Source organism: Canariomyces notabilis, assembly GCF_033297395.1.
Source record: "Canariomyces notabilis strain CBS 508.74 unplaced genomic scaffold N656scaffold_1, whole genome shotgun sequence".
NCBI lineage: Eukaryota > Fungi > Ascomycota > Sordariomycetes > Sordariales > Chaetomiaceae > Canariomyces > Canariomyces notabilis.
The window spans coordinates 363,264-380,687 of NW_027041823.1; the positions used below are offsets into that span (position 1 = coordinate 363,264).

At 56.0% G+C, this 17,424-nt stretch overlaps 6 protein-coding genes across 6 annotated transcripts; 3 read left to right on the plus strand and 3 right to left on the minus strand.

Annotated features, from left to right (window-relative positions):
* Nucleotides 1-1,185: 1,185 nt before the first annotated feature.
* Nucleotides 1,186-2,139, plus strand: N656DRAFT_764351 (uncharacterized protein; the record flags this gene model as incomplete). The annotated part of the gene is made up of 1 exon (XM_064813323.1): nt 1,186-2,139. One exon carries the CDS (start codon nt 1,186-1,188, stop codon nt 2,137-2,139), a length of 954 nt encoding a protein of 317 aa, XP_064674614.1.
* A 683-nt stretch (nt 2,140-2,822) lies between these two features.
* On the plus strand, nt 2,823-3,726 carry N656DRAFT_793580 (uncharacterized protein; the record flags this gene model as incomplete). The annotated part of the gene is made up of 3 exons (XM_064817183.1): nt 2,823-3,091; nt 3,176-3,480; nt 3,536-3,726. 3 exons carry the CDS (start codon nt 2,823-2,825, stop codon nt 3,724-3,726), a joined length of 765 nt encoding a protein of 254 aa, XP_064674615.1.
* Nucleotides 3,727-4,633: 907 nt separating this feature from the next.
* On the minus strand, nt 4,634-7,984 carry N656DRAFT_793581 (uncharacterized protein; the record flags this gene model as incomplete). Its single annotated transcript, XM_064817184.1, has 2 exons — nt 4,634-7,499; nt 7,596-7,984. The coding sequence occupies 2 exons, from the start codon at nt 7,982-7,984 to the stop codon at nt 4,634-4,636; spliced, it is 3,255 nt and encodes a 1,084-aa protein (XP_064674616.1).
* Nucleotides 7,985-9,980: 1,996 nt separating this feature from the next.
* Nucleotides 9,981-12,455, minus strand: N656DRAFT_700270 (uncharacterized protein; the record flags this gene model as incomplete). Its single annotated transcript, XM_064810855.1, has 2 exons — nt 9,981-11,201; nt 11,250-12,455. The coding sequence occupies 2 exons, from the start codon at nt 12,453-12,455 to the stop codon at nt 9,981-9,983; spliced, it is 2,427 nt and encodes an 808-aa protein (XP_064674617.1).
* Nucleotides 12,456-13,028: 573 nt separating this feature from the next.
* On the plus strand, nt 13,029-13,911 carry N656DRAFT_833457 (Lumazine synthase; the record flags this gene model as incomplete). The annotated part of the gene is made up of 2 exons (XM_064818688.1): nt 13,029-13,253; nt 13,491-13,911. Exons 1-2 carry the CDS (start codon nt 13,051-13,053, stop codon nt 13,909-13,911), a joined length of 624 nt encoding a protein of 207 aa, XP_064674618.1. The 5' UTR covers nt 13,029-13,050.
* Nucleotides 13,912-14,264: 353 nt separating this feature from the next.
* Nucleotides 14,265-17,018, minus strand: N656DRAFT_764356 (uncharacterized protein; the record flags this gene model as incomplete). Its single annotated transcript, XM_064813324.1, has 2 exons — nt 14,265-16,731; nt 16,789-17,018. The coding sequence occupies 2 exons, from the start codon at nt 17,016-17,018 to the stop codon at nt 14,265-14,267; spliced, it is 2,697 nt and encodes an 898-aa protein (XP_064674619.1).
* Nucleotides 17,019-17,424: the final 406 nt, after the last annotated feature.

Genomic DNA, 17,424 nt, shown 5'->3' on the forward strand with positions numbered 1-17,424 from the left:
GGTTCGATAGCTGTAGCTGAAGCTGAACTGGGGCTCCAGGGGGTGGGCGAGGCTGGTTAGGATACGGAGCAAGCTTTTTCAGTGGAGGCAGAGGGCAGGATCTGGACTTGGAGCGCTTAGTGGTTGAGATCGCGGTGCGTGGGCGGGTGCAGAAGTGACGAGGAGATGCTGGGTTGGCGGGACATTCATCTGTATGTCCGCCGGGGCAGCGTTGGGACACGGGTGGAAGAAAGAAACTTGTCTCGTACCCTAAATGTCGACCTTTTCTTGCGAAAATATGCGAGTATGCAAAAGCGCGTCGTCTAGACTGGAAACGGGGACTCGGGTGTGGTGATCTGCTGGCGGCGCTAGGAGGGGCCGATTGTTTGTTGGAAACAGAACGAGCTTGCAATGATGGAGTCGGTGTTGGCGCACTCGACTTTTGGTGGTGCGGGTGCGCCCAAATCCACCGGCGCCAAGTTGGGGCGTCAAGAGCACAGGCACACAGTGCGGTTTGGCGGTTGCAATGCCCAAGCAGGAAACCTTCAAGTTCCTCTGCCAAAGACGGGAGGTACAACCGGAATTACAATGCTGCATAAACGTCTGAAGATTGCAGCAACAATAGGCAGGTACTAGGTGAAGTTGTCTCTGATTACCTGATTCTGAATTCTACCTTAACTGCGGTATCTAACCAACCTAACGTCGTTCCAGTAGGTGCCTGCTTACCTCTGTACAGTACACTACGACACCGGTAGCTCTTGGCCTGTCGAAGCCCGGAGACCCTTGTCCTAGTCAGCCCTCTGATGACAATTGAAAACGTACCTCGTGCCTCACTACGGTACAGATAAACTCCGCTTGCCCAAGGACAAAAGTACCGTTCCGAGCAACCATGGTCGTTTTTTCACTTCTTTCTGATAAAGATCACTTTACCTAGGGTGAGTCCCAAGCAAAACCTGTTGAATCTCGGCAGCATCTTTCCCATAACAAGATCTTCCATGTTACTGTTTTAAACCCTGGTCCCGGCAGCAAGGCTCATTGCATTGCCGTCATCAGCCACATCATCACATGCGCAGCAACGTGGAGTGCGCTCGTTGATGTGAGTAAGGCTGCCGTGCATAGTTCTGCTGTTAGACGTACCCATTGGCTGCAATTGCTTTTGACCCGTGTTGACAGGCATAAAACCAGAGACAACCCAGTGGTCCCAGCATGGGAGATGACGTTGCTCCCAGATCGGTAGCAAAGGGGAAAGGCAAGGATGTCGAATCTATCACCCAGGAAAGTCCCCCGGAAGGTAGCACTGCGCAGAGCAGCACTACCAGGACATCCCTCGCCGCCAATATAGCACAATCGGCTGCGGCACTGCCTTCGTTCCTGCTGTCAGGGCCGCCCGCCGGCGGACTTGGTGACAATGAGAAAGCCGAGTCTTCACGCACTGGTGAGCTTCTCGCCAGAGCGGGTGAGAGTTCGGTCCAGCTGCGATCCAACACGCTAGGAGGCGAAGCCATAAAACCGGCACATACCGAGGAGCATGTCGCCAGAGAGGAAGCATCGTTTGCCGCGTTTCTGGACAGCGAAGTCCCAGCCATGTCGTCGGGTTCAGGTGAGCTGGAAAGGGCTTGGCAATCGGCGAGCGCTGTCACTAGCATCCCGAACCCAACACCCGCAGCCGAGACGCTTTCGCATTCGGTTGCGGAGCAGCAGGCCAAGGACGGCGCTGACGTCGTTGCCTTGCTATCTGGTGGCGGCGACTTCGACTACGTCCCGGATGCCGATGAGCACATATCACGGGACGACCTTGCGAGTTTGCGCAAGGCTCTATTCCCCGAAGAGTCAGCGCCCGGCGCCACACCTTCCACGTGGGACAATGTGCTCAATTTCATACCAGAGTATTTCCGTGGGCATACGGCAGCGGAGGATGATCTTTCTACGCATTTGGGCACTACTGATGCCGACGAGGCCTGGCAGCAGTGGATCGAACAGTGGTCTCGTGTGCTGACGAGCTATCAGGACGAGGTTTGGGGTGACCTCGGCGCGCTGGTAGAGGAGGCACGCGCTGAGGTTCGACAGCTGGAAGAGGTCAAGCCAGGCGAGAAACCGCCTGAGCCGACAGCGTTGCTGCGGCTGCGAGCCATCGTCGGCCACCTCCGGGGCGCGCATTAGACGTCGTCTGCGCTCTGCACTCTCATCAGTCATCACAGCAGCCAGGCGGAGATTCACTGGTCAATTCGATCCTTATTGGGATACACAGCTACCCCCTCGAGCCCCTGAATTACACTCCATCCCTGATGTCACGTGCAAGGCTTGATATGGGCATCAGAATGCCCCGCAGAGAGGTTACATTCTGTACCCCGCTGACGCCCAAACTGAGCTGGGGTGTCGATGTCGAGTGCGGGTTGCCCGGCCAGCAATTGGATGACATCACTTCACGTTTACTGGCCGCTGGTTGGCCAGCGGAGCTGTTCACTGCTGCGCCAAACCTCCTATCGTGATACCGCCGGCCTAGCTCTGCAGTGCTGAGCTGTTACCGGGTAGAAATCCTACCTAATCCACACCCTTCGCGCTCTGTTACACCGCTCGCATTCAGTTGGACCGCTGCAGTGCCGCAGTTCGGCGCTGCGCTGTTCTCGTTCTCATCTCTGGGCTGTATATACACTGCTTCCGTCAAGTGCATATGCTTGCAGTACACTCATCTGCCAATTCAACTGCGTAAAGCTGCCCGAGCCTGTTGGGCCTTAATTGCATCCCAAGAACTCGATATTCGCTCGCTTCACCTTACAACCTCGTCCAATTGTTGTCCTTGCGAACAAATTCTGAAGCCCCTAAAAGCCCGCACCCGGACCAGCATGAGGAGCAGGCGGGCGCTCCCTTCCCCCGCGCCGTGGATTCCGATATGTCTTGCACTCGCATGCATCTCGACCGTCTGTGCTAGCCTCCAGCCCTTCCGGCCCGTCGAGACGGCGCCTGCTGCCGTCGCAAAGCGGCAAGCAGCAGGATGCCTGCCAAACTTTTACAGCTGCGCGAACCAAGGCCCCGCCTTCAACGGCGTCTGCTGCCAAAACGGCCAGCTATGTGCCCTCGACGCGGCTAGCAATCCGGCGTGCTGTCCTAGCGGGTATATGATGCACTCTCTTTCCTAGCCTACCTACGTTACTTACTCTACTTCCCATGTTGGATACTAACCGGCATCCGACAACAGGGCGGTATGCACTGGCACGGCGCCAGCAACCTTTGTTACCCCCGCGGCCGGCGCGGCCATCACCGCCGTCAGCTACGTCCCCAACAGCTACTTCTCCTTCCCCTACGTCGCCACCTACTTCGCCAACCCGGGCTTCTGCTCCGCGGCCGTCAGTCAGTGCAGCGCAAACTACCAGGCGTGCACCGCCCAGCTGGGTGCGGCCAGTGCCGGCTACGCCGTGACTATTGTCGTGCCAGGCGGCGGCGGGACGACCGTCACGGGCGGAGGGGGGGTGACTGTGGATGCTGCGGGGGCGACTAGTATTTGTGAGTATTCTCTTGTTCCCTTTCTCGGCTGTACATATCCTGACACGGTTCTCAGGCAACAGTCTGTCGAGCGCCGCGTGCAGGGGCCTGCAGTCCACCATGTGCACACTGTCTGGGACGACCGCGGCTGGCTTCTCTTTCGGCACGGAAACGGGCAACGCGGCGCCGAGGCCTACGGCCATGGCAGCGTGTGCTGGGTTGGTCGGGGCTGTTGCGGCTGGCGTGGCGGGGTTTGGTGTCTTGTGAGCTTGTGAGTGACAGAATCTAGCTGTTGGGGGATGTGGAAAGGCAGGGAAGGCTGGTTGGGAGACACAGAGGTCGGCGGGCTCTATATTGGGGGCTTTCATTAGAATCTGGGCGCCCTCTTCCGGTGTTTCTTCCTCGGGCATATCTGATATAGCAGGCAAGCGGGATTCTAGGGGGTTTCTCTGTGGCGTATGTATATTTGATGGCTATAGTTACGACTTGATGACACAAATGATGTTGATACCCATACAACGCGCTAACTTAATCATGCCCGGCGAGAAACATCGTAGCAATGAGGCAATTGCTCTGTTGTGTCTCCTCTACCCGCCGAGTCCGTGATACAAAAGTCGAACCGCCGAACCAGGTCGGCCAGCCAGCACAATATTTAAAGCCACGGCTATTTCAACTGCGAGACAAAGCATATTAACTTGCTAGATTGTCCACTACCTTCTCGGTATCCAATCGGCCCACGTCCCAATCCATCTATATCTGCTTTGTTTTACAACCAATAATCCATATCTAACAAAAGCATAGCCCATAAAGGAACGGATGCATCTTCGCTGCCCTCGTAGCGTACCACCGGTTTTGTGCGCCGTCGCTAAACAATAGAAAGCCCTATTACCCCCAAACAAGAAATCAGATAGGCCGTGCCGCCGTCGCATTGTACAAAGCCGCGCGCAAACGAAATAAGTGACCCTCAAGTATATACTCCGTCATAGACCAAAGCGCCGATGCTGGGTAAGAAAAAAGTCGTGATGCCGTCCTCTGTAATTGTTTCCTGCTAAAACATTCCATGAACGAAGTATACTGGCATCGTCGTAATTATTAGGTCTTGTGCGGTAGGAGCACAAAGGCGAAGAGGGAGTGCGGAGGATTATATAACGACCAGGAGAACGTCTGGTATGTGTCATCGTCTCTCATCAACCACCTCGGCAGAACTGCCTAGCAGATCAACCTCGCGGTCGACTCTGTTGATGCTCCCCTGGTTGACGAATCCGTAGCTAGTAGGCCTTCCGTCGGTGCTATCAGACCGGTCCTGCAGGTCGACCTGAGTAAACTCATCGGTGAGCCCTGCCGACGAGCCTGAAGCAGTCTTCTGAGACGGAGTCCGCTCAAACGGCAATCGAGACGATGGCGTCGGTGCGGATAAGGTGAGGTTGCCTGGGTTGCTCGGCCCAGGTTGTTGTGCTGGAGATTGAGCCGCCTGAAGATGGGGGCTATTCCAAGAAGTACGCTTCGAACTCTTCCGAGGCACTTCCGGGACAACCAGTTCGCTATCCCCGCCGGGTTGCGCCGCTGCAACCGCCACGCTGAGACTCTCCTCGGTTCCAATATCGAGTGTCAGAGTCGGGACAGCCGAAGCGCTTGCAGTGCCCATGTCATCTGCCTCGTCGGTTCCCGCTTCGGCTCCATGATTTAACGGTTCCTGCTCCGGCTCCGGCGACGTTCCCCGTTTCCGACGGACGCTCTTGTTCTGTCGCTGATCACCTTCCTCGTCCGACTCGATGGGCCCATTCCGCAAGACGCCCATCGCGACTGGTATCCCATCAGGGTTGACCTCCTCCTCATAGTCCCCGCCAGCGGCGCGCATTGCAGGGGGCATTCGCGCACTCCTGACAACTTCAAATCCTTTCCCTTTGTCCTTTCTCTTTGCGCCAAACATTCCCCTAAGCCAGCCTGCGGCAGACGCCATTGGCGAGGTTGGGTCAGCCGGGCCAGTTCCTAGCTTACGACCGCGCGCATCCGAGTTCAGCCTCTCTCCTCTGACGCCGTAGTAGAAGTCTACCTCGCGAGTTGCGTAGTCAGTCCTCGGGAAAAAGGAAGCGGCATACGGCGCGGGCGTGGCATCTCTCGAGATCTGTGTGCCGAGCTCTGCAGGTTCGCTGGAAGGTCCCGCTGGACACTGGCTAAGCCGCTTCTGGGACCATTCGCCCGCAGTCCACGAGCCGCCGGTCTTGGCCGCCTGCAGAGGCGAGCTCTCCATTGTCTGACGCCGGTGTCTTGGCGGGCGATAGAAAGGGTCCGGCGTCTGCATACCGAATGCAGCCGGCGGCCGAGCTGCATGTTTGGGTGACGGCAAAAAGGAGTATGCACTGGCCTCTCCTGGGGTTGTCGGAGTGTACGAGCCAGCCACACTCTGGTCAGGATTGCGAATCGGGCCATCAAGGCTGAGGCTGTCGAGGACAGACGAACTTCTCTGGCGGCGATGCATCGCGATCCCCACGCTTCCTGCCGACTCGCTCCGCAGACGGCCTCCGGGCATGATGTATCCAGCTTTGGAAACTTCATCAGCATCCAGCATTGCAGAGCTAGACAACTGACTTTGTCGAGACGGGCCCTGCACCCGCCGCCTAGACATACGTCGGGAGAGTTGCCGCATCCCGAAGATCTTCGACAGAGCACCCCTCGATTGGCCACGTATGTCGTCGCCACCGGCCCCGAGCATTCGGGCGAGAACCTCGACGATGGTCTGTACGGCGTTTAGAAGAAAACCGAGCACAAGCACACCGGCATGAGCGACGAGAATGGCGTAGCCAATCCAGCCCTTGGGGCCATCGGTCACACCGAGCGAAGGTACAAAGGCAACCATCAAGAGAACAGTAATGAGACGGAGCGCGGAGAAGAGCGTGTGGTATGCATTCATTGAGGTGGGCGAGTGGAACGGGCGGAAGGCGTGCAGCGTAAGGATCTGGATCACCTCGCAAATAGCAAGGAGAACGATCTGGGCAACCCCAGCCGGCTGGACGGCCCCGATGGCAATGCCACGTACAAACGTCAGCAGTACAGGGATGAGGGTGAAAGCTGCAGCTTCGTCAGAGTACGTGTTGTACAGCGGGCCATAGAGAAGGACGGTAGGGAGGTCATCAAACAAGAACGCTCTCGGTTTTGTCGTAATAATGAGATAGAGCAGCCAGACTGCGAAGCCGATGATGAGCACCAGCGTGATGACGGCCAGTGCCACGGTCCAGGCTGGAGACTCGCTCGCGACGACGAGTTGGAAGGTTGACAGAGCCACGATCGGCAACAGGAAATAATTCAAGACGATCCTGACGACGTTGCCAACCGTAAAGGGAAAGTTTTTGGCACGAAGGTCTTCCTCGGGTATGTTTTTAATGAGCCGATAGATCCACTGGAGAAAGAACCAGCCATAGAAGATGACGAACATGGCACCAATGATGCCCAACAGCCAGACCATCATGCCAGCCCAGATGTCCTCCAGCCTGGGGATGCCAACTAGCTGGGCAAGTTTTTGAAGGCCGTAACTGCCCTCGGTCACGTAGATGCCGTCCCGCACACTGCGCCACCCAAGCTCCTTGCTCACGAAGCTTTGGTTGAACATGAGCACTGACCACGATCCTTGGCTCACAATGGGTTGGTAGAAGCCAGGGTAGTTGAGGGTCAGGCCGCCGGTCAGGACAACGAACTGGATGTACTGCAGACAATCTCCGAAACCCGGAGTGACGAGCCGGAGTAGGTCGGGATCGCGGCCGTAATTGGAACTCCAGTGGAAGATGTCGGCGGCCCCCCACGGACTGAATATCCCTGCAAAGACGGTAGCACCCCCAACAAAGAGCAGCACGGCAAGGGGCAAGAATGTGAGCATCCAAGTCAGGCTGCCCAAATCAGGCGTCACGGCTGCCGAAACACACCCAATATTTGTGCCCTTGGTGTCGCCATAGATGATCAAGAACGTGGCCGTCAGAGATGTGAAGGCGTAGGTCGAGTAGAAGTCATGGCTCATTGTCACGGAAGGAAGGGCATAGGGAAGCGACCTAAGGGTCCCAAGAGGGTCAGTATCATCACAGCCTACTCGACCACCATCCGAACTGTATCATCGGACGGCGATTAGGTGAATCGGCGATACTTACCTCGGGTTTGCGTTGAAGACGGGAGCGAGAGGACACGAGGCATTGGTAAGCGACTTGTTGCAAAAGTCTGTGCCTTCGTTCCACGGTTCGTACGTGAGGACCTCAATCTTGCTATGGAGCGTCGTGATCTTGGGCTCCGGCACGTTGGGCTCAGGTTCGTACAATATCTTGCCGTCGGTCTTGCTAGGATCAGCCCAGTCCGGGCTATTGGGCGGTGGGAGGGTAACAGCAGTCGAGGCGCCCGTCACGTTTCCCCACATGGTCACACGGAGTGTGTGCTTAGGATCTGTCGTGTCGAAGGCGGCATCGACAAACATGGGCACCCATTGCAGCGGTGTAGGCACATTGTTGATGTACGGGTCGCTCAGGCAGTTCTCAAAGGGCACCATGACAGCCACGGCGGGAGTGAACAGCGAAGTCGATGCGAGCAACGATGAAGCCAATATAGCGAGGCTTGAGAGCCAGGGCAACCGGAATCGACGCCATGTTCTATTGGAAATGTCTGGTCGGTCGTCGGCGGCGGGAGAAGGACGGCAGAGCGCATCGACGAGGTGCCGATGCCTACCCGAGCTGCGGCTGCGGTGAATACTACATAACTCGGGTTTGCATCCGGGGAGAGGCGGGTATGACAAGGCTGAAGAATAGACTGCGGTCATGATTAGAACCAGGCCCCGAGGGATGCACCTCAGAATGGCGTCTGGGGACCAGCTGGGCTCGAGACACGCAAAGCGAGCGACAGCAAGGGACGGGAGGAAAGCGAGACGGGCGGACGACGGGTCAAAGCGAAGGCATCAACGCCCTACGTGCTGCGCATCTTGCACCGAGTGCCCGTCTACCGCAGCGCCGGGTTCGCAGGGTTGGCTGGCGGCGAGAACGGCTCTCTCTATCCCTTGGTGACGGCGGGAAAAGGATAGCTTTGCGGTCGGTCTGAATCTTGTAGAATCGCAAAGGAAGACGGGAATGACGGTGGAGCAGGGCCGCATCCTCCACAGCGGCTGCGGCAGGGGCCCACTACATCACCCGACAATCAGCACCGACTGCATACTGGTTGGCTGCAGGGCACTCAGTGGGCTGGCTGCTGTAGGCAATACGTAAGGTAACGTACTGTACTGTACAGTACATATGTACTGTACACTAGTTGGAACTTGGCCCCTTTCTTACAGGTCTTAGTTAGGCCTAAATGCCAGCGCATATAGTGTAATTAACCTGAAATGGTTTCCTACTTTCCTTACATCACCTGCGAGCGTAAATCACCGGGTCCGGGAATAGGTTCGGAAGAGATTGGGGTAATAATCAACGCTGAACCCAATGTTTGCTAGACCAACCAACAAACCAAATGGAGGACTAAAGTTGGTGGTGCCTGCACAATGGGGTCCAAAGCCTGTTCCTGGTTTCCATCGTGTAAGCTCCTGCTCAACACGAGATTCAAAACCAGAAACAAAGATGGGCCAAAACATTCATGCAGTTTCTCAGACCCCACAGCGGTAACAACGGCCTGGCTATCACTGAACAGCCAATGAAGTCAACTTGCACTCGTCCGACGGCATCCTTTCTGTCGGTGTTCCTTCGTCAAACCGACCGACTCAGCCCCCGACCCCCCACACCAGCAGAGGGAGGGAGGATAAAGCCATGAACTCGTGTCGCCCGTCCTTCAATCAGGACCAGCTTGGGGCATTGCATGTGTCTATGAACGGGACTTGGACACTGGCTGCTTGTGAAGCGAAGCCTGTTGTCAGTCTACCTATACTTGCCCAAGTATCAGCCAGGCTCGGGCCAGGGCAGCCCGAGTGTTTCATCATCGACTATGGTATGGATTGCAGATCGGCTGCATACCAAGTTGCACATGGCTATAACAGAGGTCGACTAAGATGTTCGACCAAGGCAGCACTGGCAGTGTATACAGAAAGTACGGAGTACTGTCCTGTACATAATCCGTACATACAGTTCAATACCTAACGTTGTCTGGTCCAACCAATACCATGCTGACTTAAGGCAGCTTTCAGCCGCCGGGCATATTACACTAGCGGTACGGTGTACCTCAGGTAGTGTTCGTGTGGGCAATGTGAGACCGGGACAGACCATCGGCGGAACACGCAAGCCGGCAAGTGTGGTAAGGCAGTGACGTTTGCTTCTGCTAAGCCTCAGCTACCTCATTTTCACGTGAGCTTCAGTCGTATCCGCCCCAGGGCATCAATAGGTTAGTAAATACAGGCAATGACTCCCGGAGTGATGGTACGATTACCCGTCAAGCAAGAGAGCTATATAGCAAGGCTTGATACGAAATGAGAACACCCTCAACAACCTGATCATACTCACATCAACATCTTTCGCATAGCCATGGTGCTGGGTAGATCTAGTGGAGATCCATCGATGCCGTACACTAAATCAGCGGTCGGGACGCTCCAGGAGAGGTCGGACCAGCTCGGCTGCTTCCTCGGGGCCGATGCCATCTTCAAACCCGCCTCCTAGTTTCCCGGTGATCGGATAAGCGTCGTAGCGAGTCGCACGGATACTTGATTGCGTCAGCTCGCAAGAATTGGTCGTTATCGTTATCTGCAAAGTGACTGTTATGAAGTCGCGCGGGATGGTCTCGAGCGGCAGCTGCTCCGTCTTCAGGCGTTTGAGCCTCTTTTGCGGGTTCGACGCCATGAGGCATTGATGTTTGATGAGCTGTATTCTCGCATCTTGGGCTAGCGGATTGAGTTGTGATGTTGTCTCGCTCTGTCCGCCTATGTGATCAACACCTCCTTCACCCTCAGCTGCATCGGCAGCGACGTGTGGTATGTGTCGGGGAGTCGCTGATTCTTGCAGTACTATTTGTCTCAGGTCGCGATCGGCCATTGCATCACGAGCGTGCTCGGCACTCACACGTCGTCTTGCTCCTGAAATTCTTGCCTGCGTATCAAGGCTAGAGGAGTTGGGAAACACTTGGGGCTCTGAATCGGTATTGTTATGGCTGCGTGGGCGTTTGGTCCCCCTATCAAATGATATTCTGGCCTGGACCAGTCGGCTCGATCCAGCTGCGTTGCGGGACCGAGCAGGTCGTTCCCTAGCAAATGCGTCTTCTAAATCCATTCCGTGAGGAGATGAGGAGGGCGGGCTCTGGAGTCCAATGCGGTGACCATGCCCATCTTGGCGTCTCCTAGGCCGTATCGACGAAGCTGCTGCCCTTTGAGAGGATATACGATTCACAGTACCGCTCTGGAAATTGTCATGATTATTCAACGAAGGAGGATTCCGGACTCGATGGTCTAGGGGGTGTCTAGTCTGCCAGATTGGCGCCAATCCCTCACCAGGCCCGGGACTAGCGGTGTCGCGAGGCGGAGATTGAACCTCTCGCCGATGGTTCTGCGAAGTGTCGCTAGGGAGTGGTTCACGTCGCTGATGATGGCTGACCAATTTAGCGATAGACCACGGATTCAAGCCCTCCTTCGAATGTCGTCTGGCATCGTCACCTTCGGCCATATCATCCTCGTCAATGACCAAGTTATTCTCAGAGGCCCTCAGATCGCTGGCCGGCGGTGAGGAATGCTCAATGTCATTGTCGTCCTCACTCAAATGGTCAAGTCCAGCGGACATGTCGACGCGCCATGATGGAGGAGTAAGCTTGACATTTCAGCAGTGTCCCGATTGTAAACGATTCTAAGGCCTTACCTGGGGGGTCAAACCGTGCTCGCGGGCCTCCGAGGAGACACCAATCGGCATAACATCATTTGTTGCCTCAGCAGCCAACTGGGCTGAGCAATCGACCTCAGCAGTAGAGTAAATGAGAGAGATAAAAGACAGAAACTGGTCCAGGACTTGTTGTTCATCCTTGAAAAGAAAATCATCCTTTAATGCCTCTATGTTCACATCGTAATACCTTGACGGACACCGAATGTTCAGGCTAAGAAATGGGTTTTTGGGTACATCACTTGAGTGAGCCTGGGAGAAGTGAGCCGAGATGCGCTCCTTGAAGAGCGCATAGAGTTTCTTGGCCGTCCCTCGAACTGAAGAGATTGGTCGCGAATCAACAGAGATAAAGGCCCCTCTTCCAATCTTCCGGACATCAGCGCTTGGTTTTGGTAGAAGGGCTTCAAAAACCGGACCTGTCTCCCGGTTGGTGGAGGCATCGAGGCCATTCAGACGATTCGATGAGGGGGCCTCGGGGCTCCTGCTTGGACTTATTTCAAATATGCACTGGGATGCAAGCTCAGTGCCGAAGAGCTGCATGGCCGCTTCTCTGACGCCACCATGGGCAGCAGGAGCGTAAGACCACGAAAGGGTCGGGGTTTTCGGTACCACGAATCGCAGCCTGATCCGGTGCCTCGCAAGTGCGTATGAATACAGAAGTTCCTTCATCTTGGTGAGATGCCTGGGAGCTTCTTTGACGGTAGCTTCTAGCCTGACGGGCAGATGAGCGAACAAGCCAGTAGCACAGACCGTGGTGCCGACTGGAGCAGGTGAGTGTCGTTGTGCGCTGATCCCTCCTCCCTTGGCAAGTGACATCACCGTCGCAACGGGTTCGGTCGACACTCTTGTGGTCAGGGACACATTCGAAACGGCACTCGCACTCGCCAGCACCACGCCGCGGAACCCAAGGCTGCTTCCTCCAAGTGTGTCAAGTTCGTCGAAGGACCGGAGTTTGCTAGTGTGTCCTGGACGACCAAGGGAGTCGAAGTCATCTGGGTGAATTCCATGGCCATTATCTCTGACCTCGACCCTGTCAACCGTGTTCGACGAGACGATAACATCAATGGAAGTGGCACCCGAGTCAATGGCGTTGTCAAGGAGCTCTTTGAGTAGGGCAACGGGGCTAGTGATAGCAAGGGTTGCCCCTATTCGGCGGATTGTATCTTGAGGCAGGGCGGAGATTGGCATCCTGATTCTAAGATGTGGCGCTCAGTGCATATATGGGCTCGAGAAAGAAAACAAAAGAGAGATTTGTCTCTTCGGGTATTGAAAGAACTATGAAGCTTCATATAGTCCGGTCCATGGGTTGGATGGACAGCCGTGTGGGAGTTTTCTGACTCTCATCGACTACAAGGCAGTGTACTACTATTTTGCCTCGTATCCGTCAACGTTGGACAGATGCTTGAGATAGGGAAATAGAGCATTGCGAGATCCATCGTGATCTGTCAGATTTACCAGGGGGCAGTCACCGCCGGAGAAGCAGAGGAAAGAGCTGCTATCCTTGACGATAACTTGAGAAGGACTGACCGGGAGCGCAGATGTCGGTTGGGGTTGTTCTGCTGACTAAGTGCCTAGCTCCGGCCAAGTTAAGCTTCTTTCAGGGGAGCAGCTACCCCTCCATACCCCTCCCTCCCTGAAACCTCATCGACGGTTACCCCTTCCTCCAGCAACACAGTCCCACATCAAATAACAACGACATACCCTCAGTCAGATAGTCCAAGCTCTCCATTTTCGAACCAATTTGCCACGAGCACATCCGCTGGACTACCGAAGAGCGGAAAAAATGCACAATAAAGGCCCGGCCCCGCAGTTGCACGACGGCAGCAACCTGCGCATCGGCATCGTCCATGCGCGGTGGAACGACACCATCATCGACCCCTTGCTCGCGGGCGCAAAGGCCAAGCTGCTAGAGTGCGGCGTCAAGGAGTCAAATATCGTGGTGCAGACGGTCCCCGGGTCATGGGAGCTCCCAATTGCAGTTCAACGGTGCGCGCGCGCGAGAGCCCCTTCCTCCCTTCTCCCTCTCCAGTCTTCCCATGTCGTTCTCCTCTTTGTGTCTCTGTCTCCCACGCCTACCTAATCCGGAACACAATGTTCCACCCCAATTGCCTGTTCCCTAGTCCTAGAAACCCCCTATTACCGTACCATTATCTCAGACGACAAATTGCTCTTGTTGCATTACATGACTTGCACCGGTTGACTCAATCATATTCACATCAACAGCCTTTATGCCGCCTCCCAAGTCCAATCCTCCATATCCTCATCGAGCGCCTTCGGCGCCGGCTCCGCAGGGGACCTGCTCGGCGGCTCAACGACAGACCTGTCGTCCCTTCCCGCCACTACAAGCACCACAACAGGTTCAACCGAACCGTTCGACGCGATCATCGCCATCGGTGTACTGATCAAAGGCGAGACGATGCACTTCGAGTACATAGCCGAGAGCGTGTCGCACGGCCTGATGCGCCTGTCCCTCGACACAGGCGTTCCCGTCATCTTTGGTGTTCTGACCGTCTTGAACGATGAGCAGGCCAAGGCGAGGGCGGGCCTCATAGAAGGGAGCCACAACCATGGAGAGGACTGGGGGCTTGCGGCCGTCGAGATGGGAGTGAAGCGCAAGGCCTGGGCAGCCGGCAAGATTGAGTAGAAGCCGCCTCGTGACTAAGGTATTAAATAGAATCGCCAAGTCGCAGACACAAAATAGCGGTTGAAGGGACAATCGCTTTTTGGTATTTCGTATTACTAGATTAGCGCTGCATGAGGTGCTGTGTCTATCAATCGCGGTCCTCGCAGACCACCACGCCCTCCACTCCCAAGCTACAATTCTCCTGTTTACGCCTTCTGCCCCCTTGACTAACCCCATAAGCAGAAAAGGAATATACAAGGTTGATCTCTGCTTTATTCATCCAACATATGCACCGTCAAGGCCGAGCTTCTTTCCCATCTTCCACCCATCTCCTCTAGCTCAGCGGCCCATTTGGAATGGTAACCTCGACCATCTCAGCTGATAAGCGCGCCAAGACCGTTCACAACAGACTGTCTGCTCTTCCACATTGACTTTTTCTTCTCGCGTTTTGCCTTCATGGCCTCCCATCCCTGTTCGTCGTCATCATCCGAAGCATTACCGGATTGAGTCACCGAGATAGTTGGTTTCTGGATAGCCCCAGACATGGTAGACGAATTCCGTACATGCCCCGGGGTCGGAGGCTGCGTCGCTGGCGCGTGGGACACTGGGCGATACCGGCCAGGGAGACCGATGTTGCTGCGTTCCGACGGCGCAATGGATGGCGCGTAACCGCCGCCTTGGATGCGGATTGAAGGCGCAAAACCACCTGGTTTGGCCGGCATGGGCGGCTGAATCCACGAAGCCGAGCTAGGTTGTACCATGCTCATTGTGCGCATCTGCGTTTCGCCACGACCGAAGGGCAAGTCAAGCATTGAGTCGTTACCAACGAACGAATGCCGCATCTCTGGAGTCCCGACACCGGGCATGCTGCCTGTGGCACTCAGATTGCCGAGCGACGGTGATGGCATATGCCCGCTGCCGTTCTGGCCGGCCATCATCTGCATGAACTGCATCTGCATCTGCATAAACTGCTGCATCTGCTGCGTCATCTGTATCTGCGCTCGGTCGCCAGCTGACAACGCTGGCGGATTGGCGTTGCCCTGATACATCATATGAGATGGGATGCCGGCGATGGGATCGAAACCAGGTCCACGGGGTATGGTAGCGGGGCCGTCCATATGAGGACTGCCTCTCCTTAGCGCGCGACTACGTTCCTCGTTGGCAATAACCCCAATCAGACCGCCCGGGGGCACAGGCGCGCCAGGTTGCCCGGGAGCGCCGCTTCCCCCACCCAGGGCGAAGCTCTCGCGGACAGGATTGCGGACAAGGCTGGCGCCGACAAAGGGGTCTTGAGGAAGGTTTCTTGCAAATGCAGGAAGACGAGAGTTTCCTGCGCTTGGCATATCACCGATAGCTGACCCGGGTCTCTGATAGCTCGGCTGCTGAGAGGCACGGAGATTAGGGTTCGACATCATAGTGCTCAGACGAGTCGGTGGGCGGTTCTTATTAGGGAAGCCATGCGCAGCGAGAATTCCCAAGGGGATCTCCTCATCTTCGTCTGAGGGATCGGATGTGTTAGTCGTAGCTGGACCTAGCCCGGCGGCAACTTCCGGCAAGTTGGGACTGCTGAAGGATATCTGCAGGCTGGGCCTAGAGGGCTGCACATTCCCAGACTCCCCAGTGACTTTCATCATCTGCTGCCGGTAAACAGCCATATGGGCTTCTTGCTTTCGCCTCTGTTTTTCTTGTTGCTTGGCTTTCTCCAGATCGTCCTCGTCGTCCTCGTAATTCTCCTCTTCCTCGTCGTCCTCAGTGCCCTTGATACCAAACGTCCTGGCTTCGACCGCACGCTCTCGGTCCTGTCGCTCCTTGTCTTTCCGATATTTCTCGAACTCAGCCGGGGTCATCACCTTGTGACTCCGGGGAGGTTGGTTGCGTCGAGCAACATAGCGGCTGCCGTATTTTGACGAGTACGGATTGCCCGTGTCAAATAGGCTGTCCTCGTCGTTATCCACGTTATTCCCGTTCCTTCGATATCCGGGAGCCGATGGCGAGGCCGTTGAATCGTCTCCGGTCATGAACTTGGTCACGGTTGACAGTGAGTCTTTGAGAAGCCTAGCTTCCTCATCCTCCGCGTCTTCCTGCTCTGTGCTCGACACTCGAGAGACGAGCGGAGGTCTCTTTGGCCCTACTTCGGGGGATGTGAGGGGCCGCTGTTTCTCAGCGAGCGGAGAGCTGTGGCGGGGAACAGGGGGAGGCACATGCTCCCTGAGAGGAGAAAGCGCGGGGCTGGCCGGCCCAATAAGTTGATCGTTAGAGTGTTGGCTGCCCCACGAGTGCGCGGGAGGTTCGATCTTGGTCGTAGTGTCAATCGGGATGGGGGCAGGTTGGCTCGGGCGGGATCCGGTGAGGGACCGCGGGGTCGGCGCCTGTCGCGTGTACTGATTGTCTTTCAGTGTAGCCACGCTGGCTCGCTTGTCGTTCCCGAGCAACATCTTGCCGAAGTCTCCGCCTAGATCCAGGTCAAAATCGCTATCAACTCTCGGGGGAGTCACGGTCGTAGAGGTGGAGGTAGTGGCGGCCCTGGATCGTCTGTTCGGATGTGCCTGTGCACCTGTGACGGCGGGACTCGTTGGAGGCGAGTGGTCTTCCACGGGCACCGGAGCCGAATGTTTCTTTTGCCTACCAAACGAGAAGGTGCGCTCGGCCGCTTTCAGAAACCCGCCGGAGGAGGACTTCGGAATTGGAGGGACGGGGATGTCAACGGGCGGCTTCCTTTGTGTGTTTCGCCAATCCTCGTGGCCCCCGGTGTCAGCAGACGACGGAGCTGTTGAGGCATTACTGTGCCGCGAAGAGTTATCCGTCGAAGTGGTCTTTGTGGTGTTTGAGGAGCCGCTCCCCCTGCAGGTAGGTTAGCGAGAAGACAAAAAGAAAGCTAGAGAGCAGAGCCAAACATACCGGTTGGATTTGAGATCGGCAAAAATGTTGTCATCAATGGTGACTTCGGACGCTGTGGGCCTGTGGAGCGCATGAGTCGTTGTCGCCAATTTCGCACCACCATCGAACGCTTTTGCACCGATCACCTCTGATCGATCCAGCACCCGAAAAGAGGGCCCTGTTGGTGCGGCATTCTCGAGACTGTCAGCGGTCGACTTCCGCCTGCCGAATGCGACTGAGAACCTAGGCATATAGGATTCTGGGCCGGACTACTCGGAAGGGGGATGGAGATGAGCAAAGACCCCCCGGAGCGACCGGTTGGGAAAGGGATTCGTGACGTGCTCGGCGGGACCGCCGCGGTTGTTTGAGGCAGCAATCGAGGCGCTGTTATATAGGGACTTAGCACTCTGAACTAAGCAATCCTCTCTAGCGTAAAATAACGCTGGTCAACTGCAAGTGGGGAAGACGAGAGTTAGTTTCGGAGATTGCTTAGAGCAGGGGAACAGCACGTCGTGATCCCATAGCGCTTAGGGGTAGCACTTGCAACCACCACTGCCCGCTGAGCAGGATGCCAGGCAAAGGGAAAGACTGGCGGCAATTGCTGGCGCACAGTATCTTGTTCCGTCACTCATTCCATGTAGCGTATCCAGTCTATGT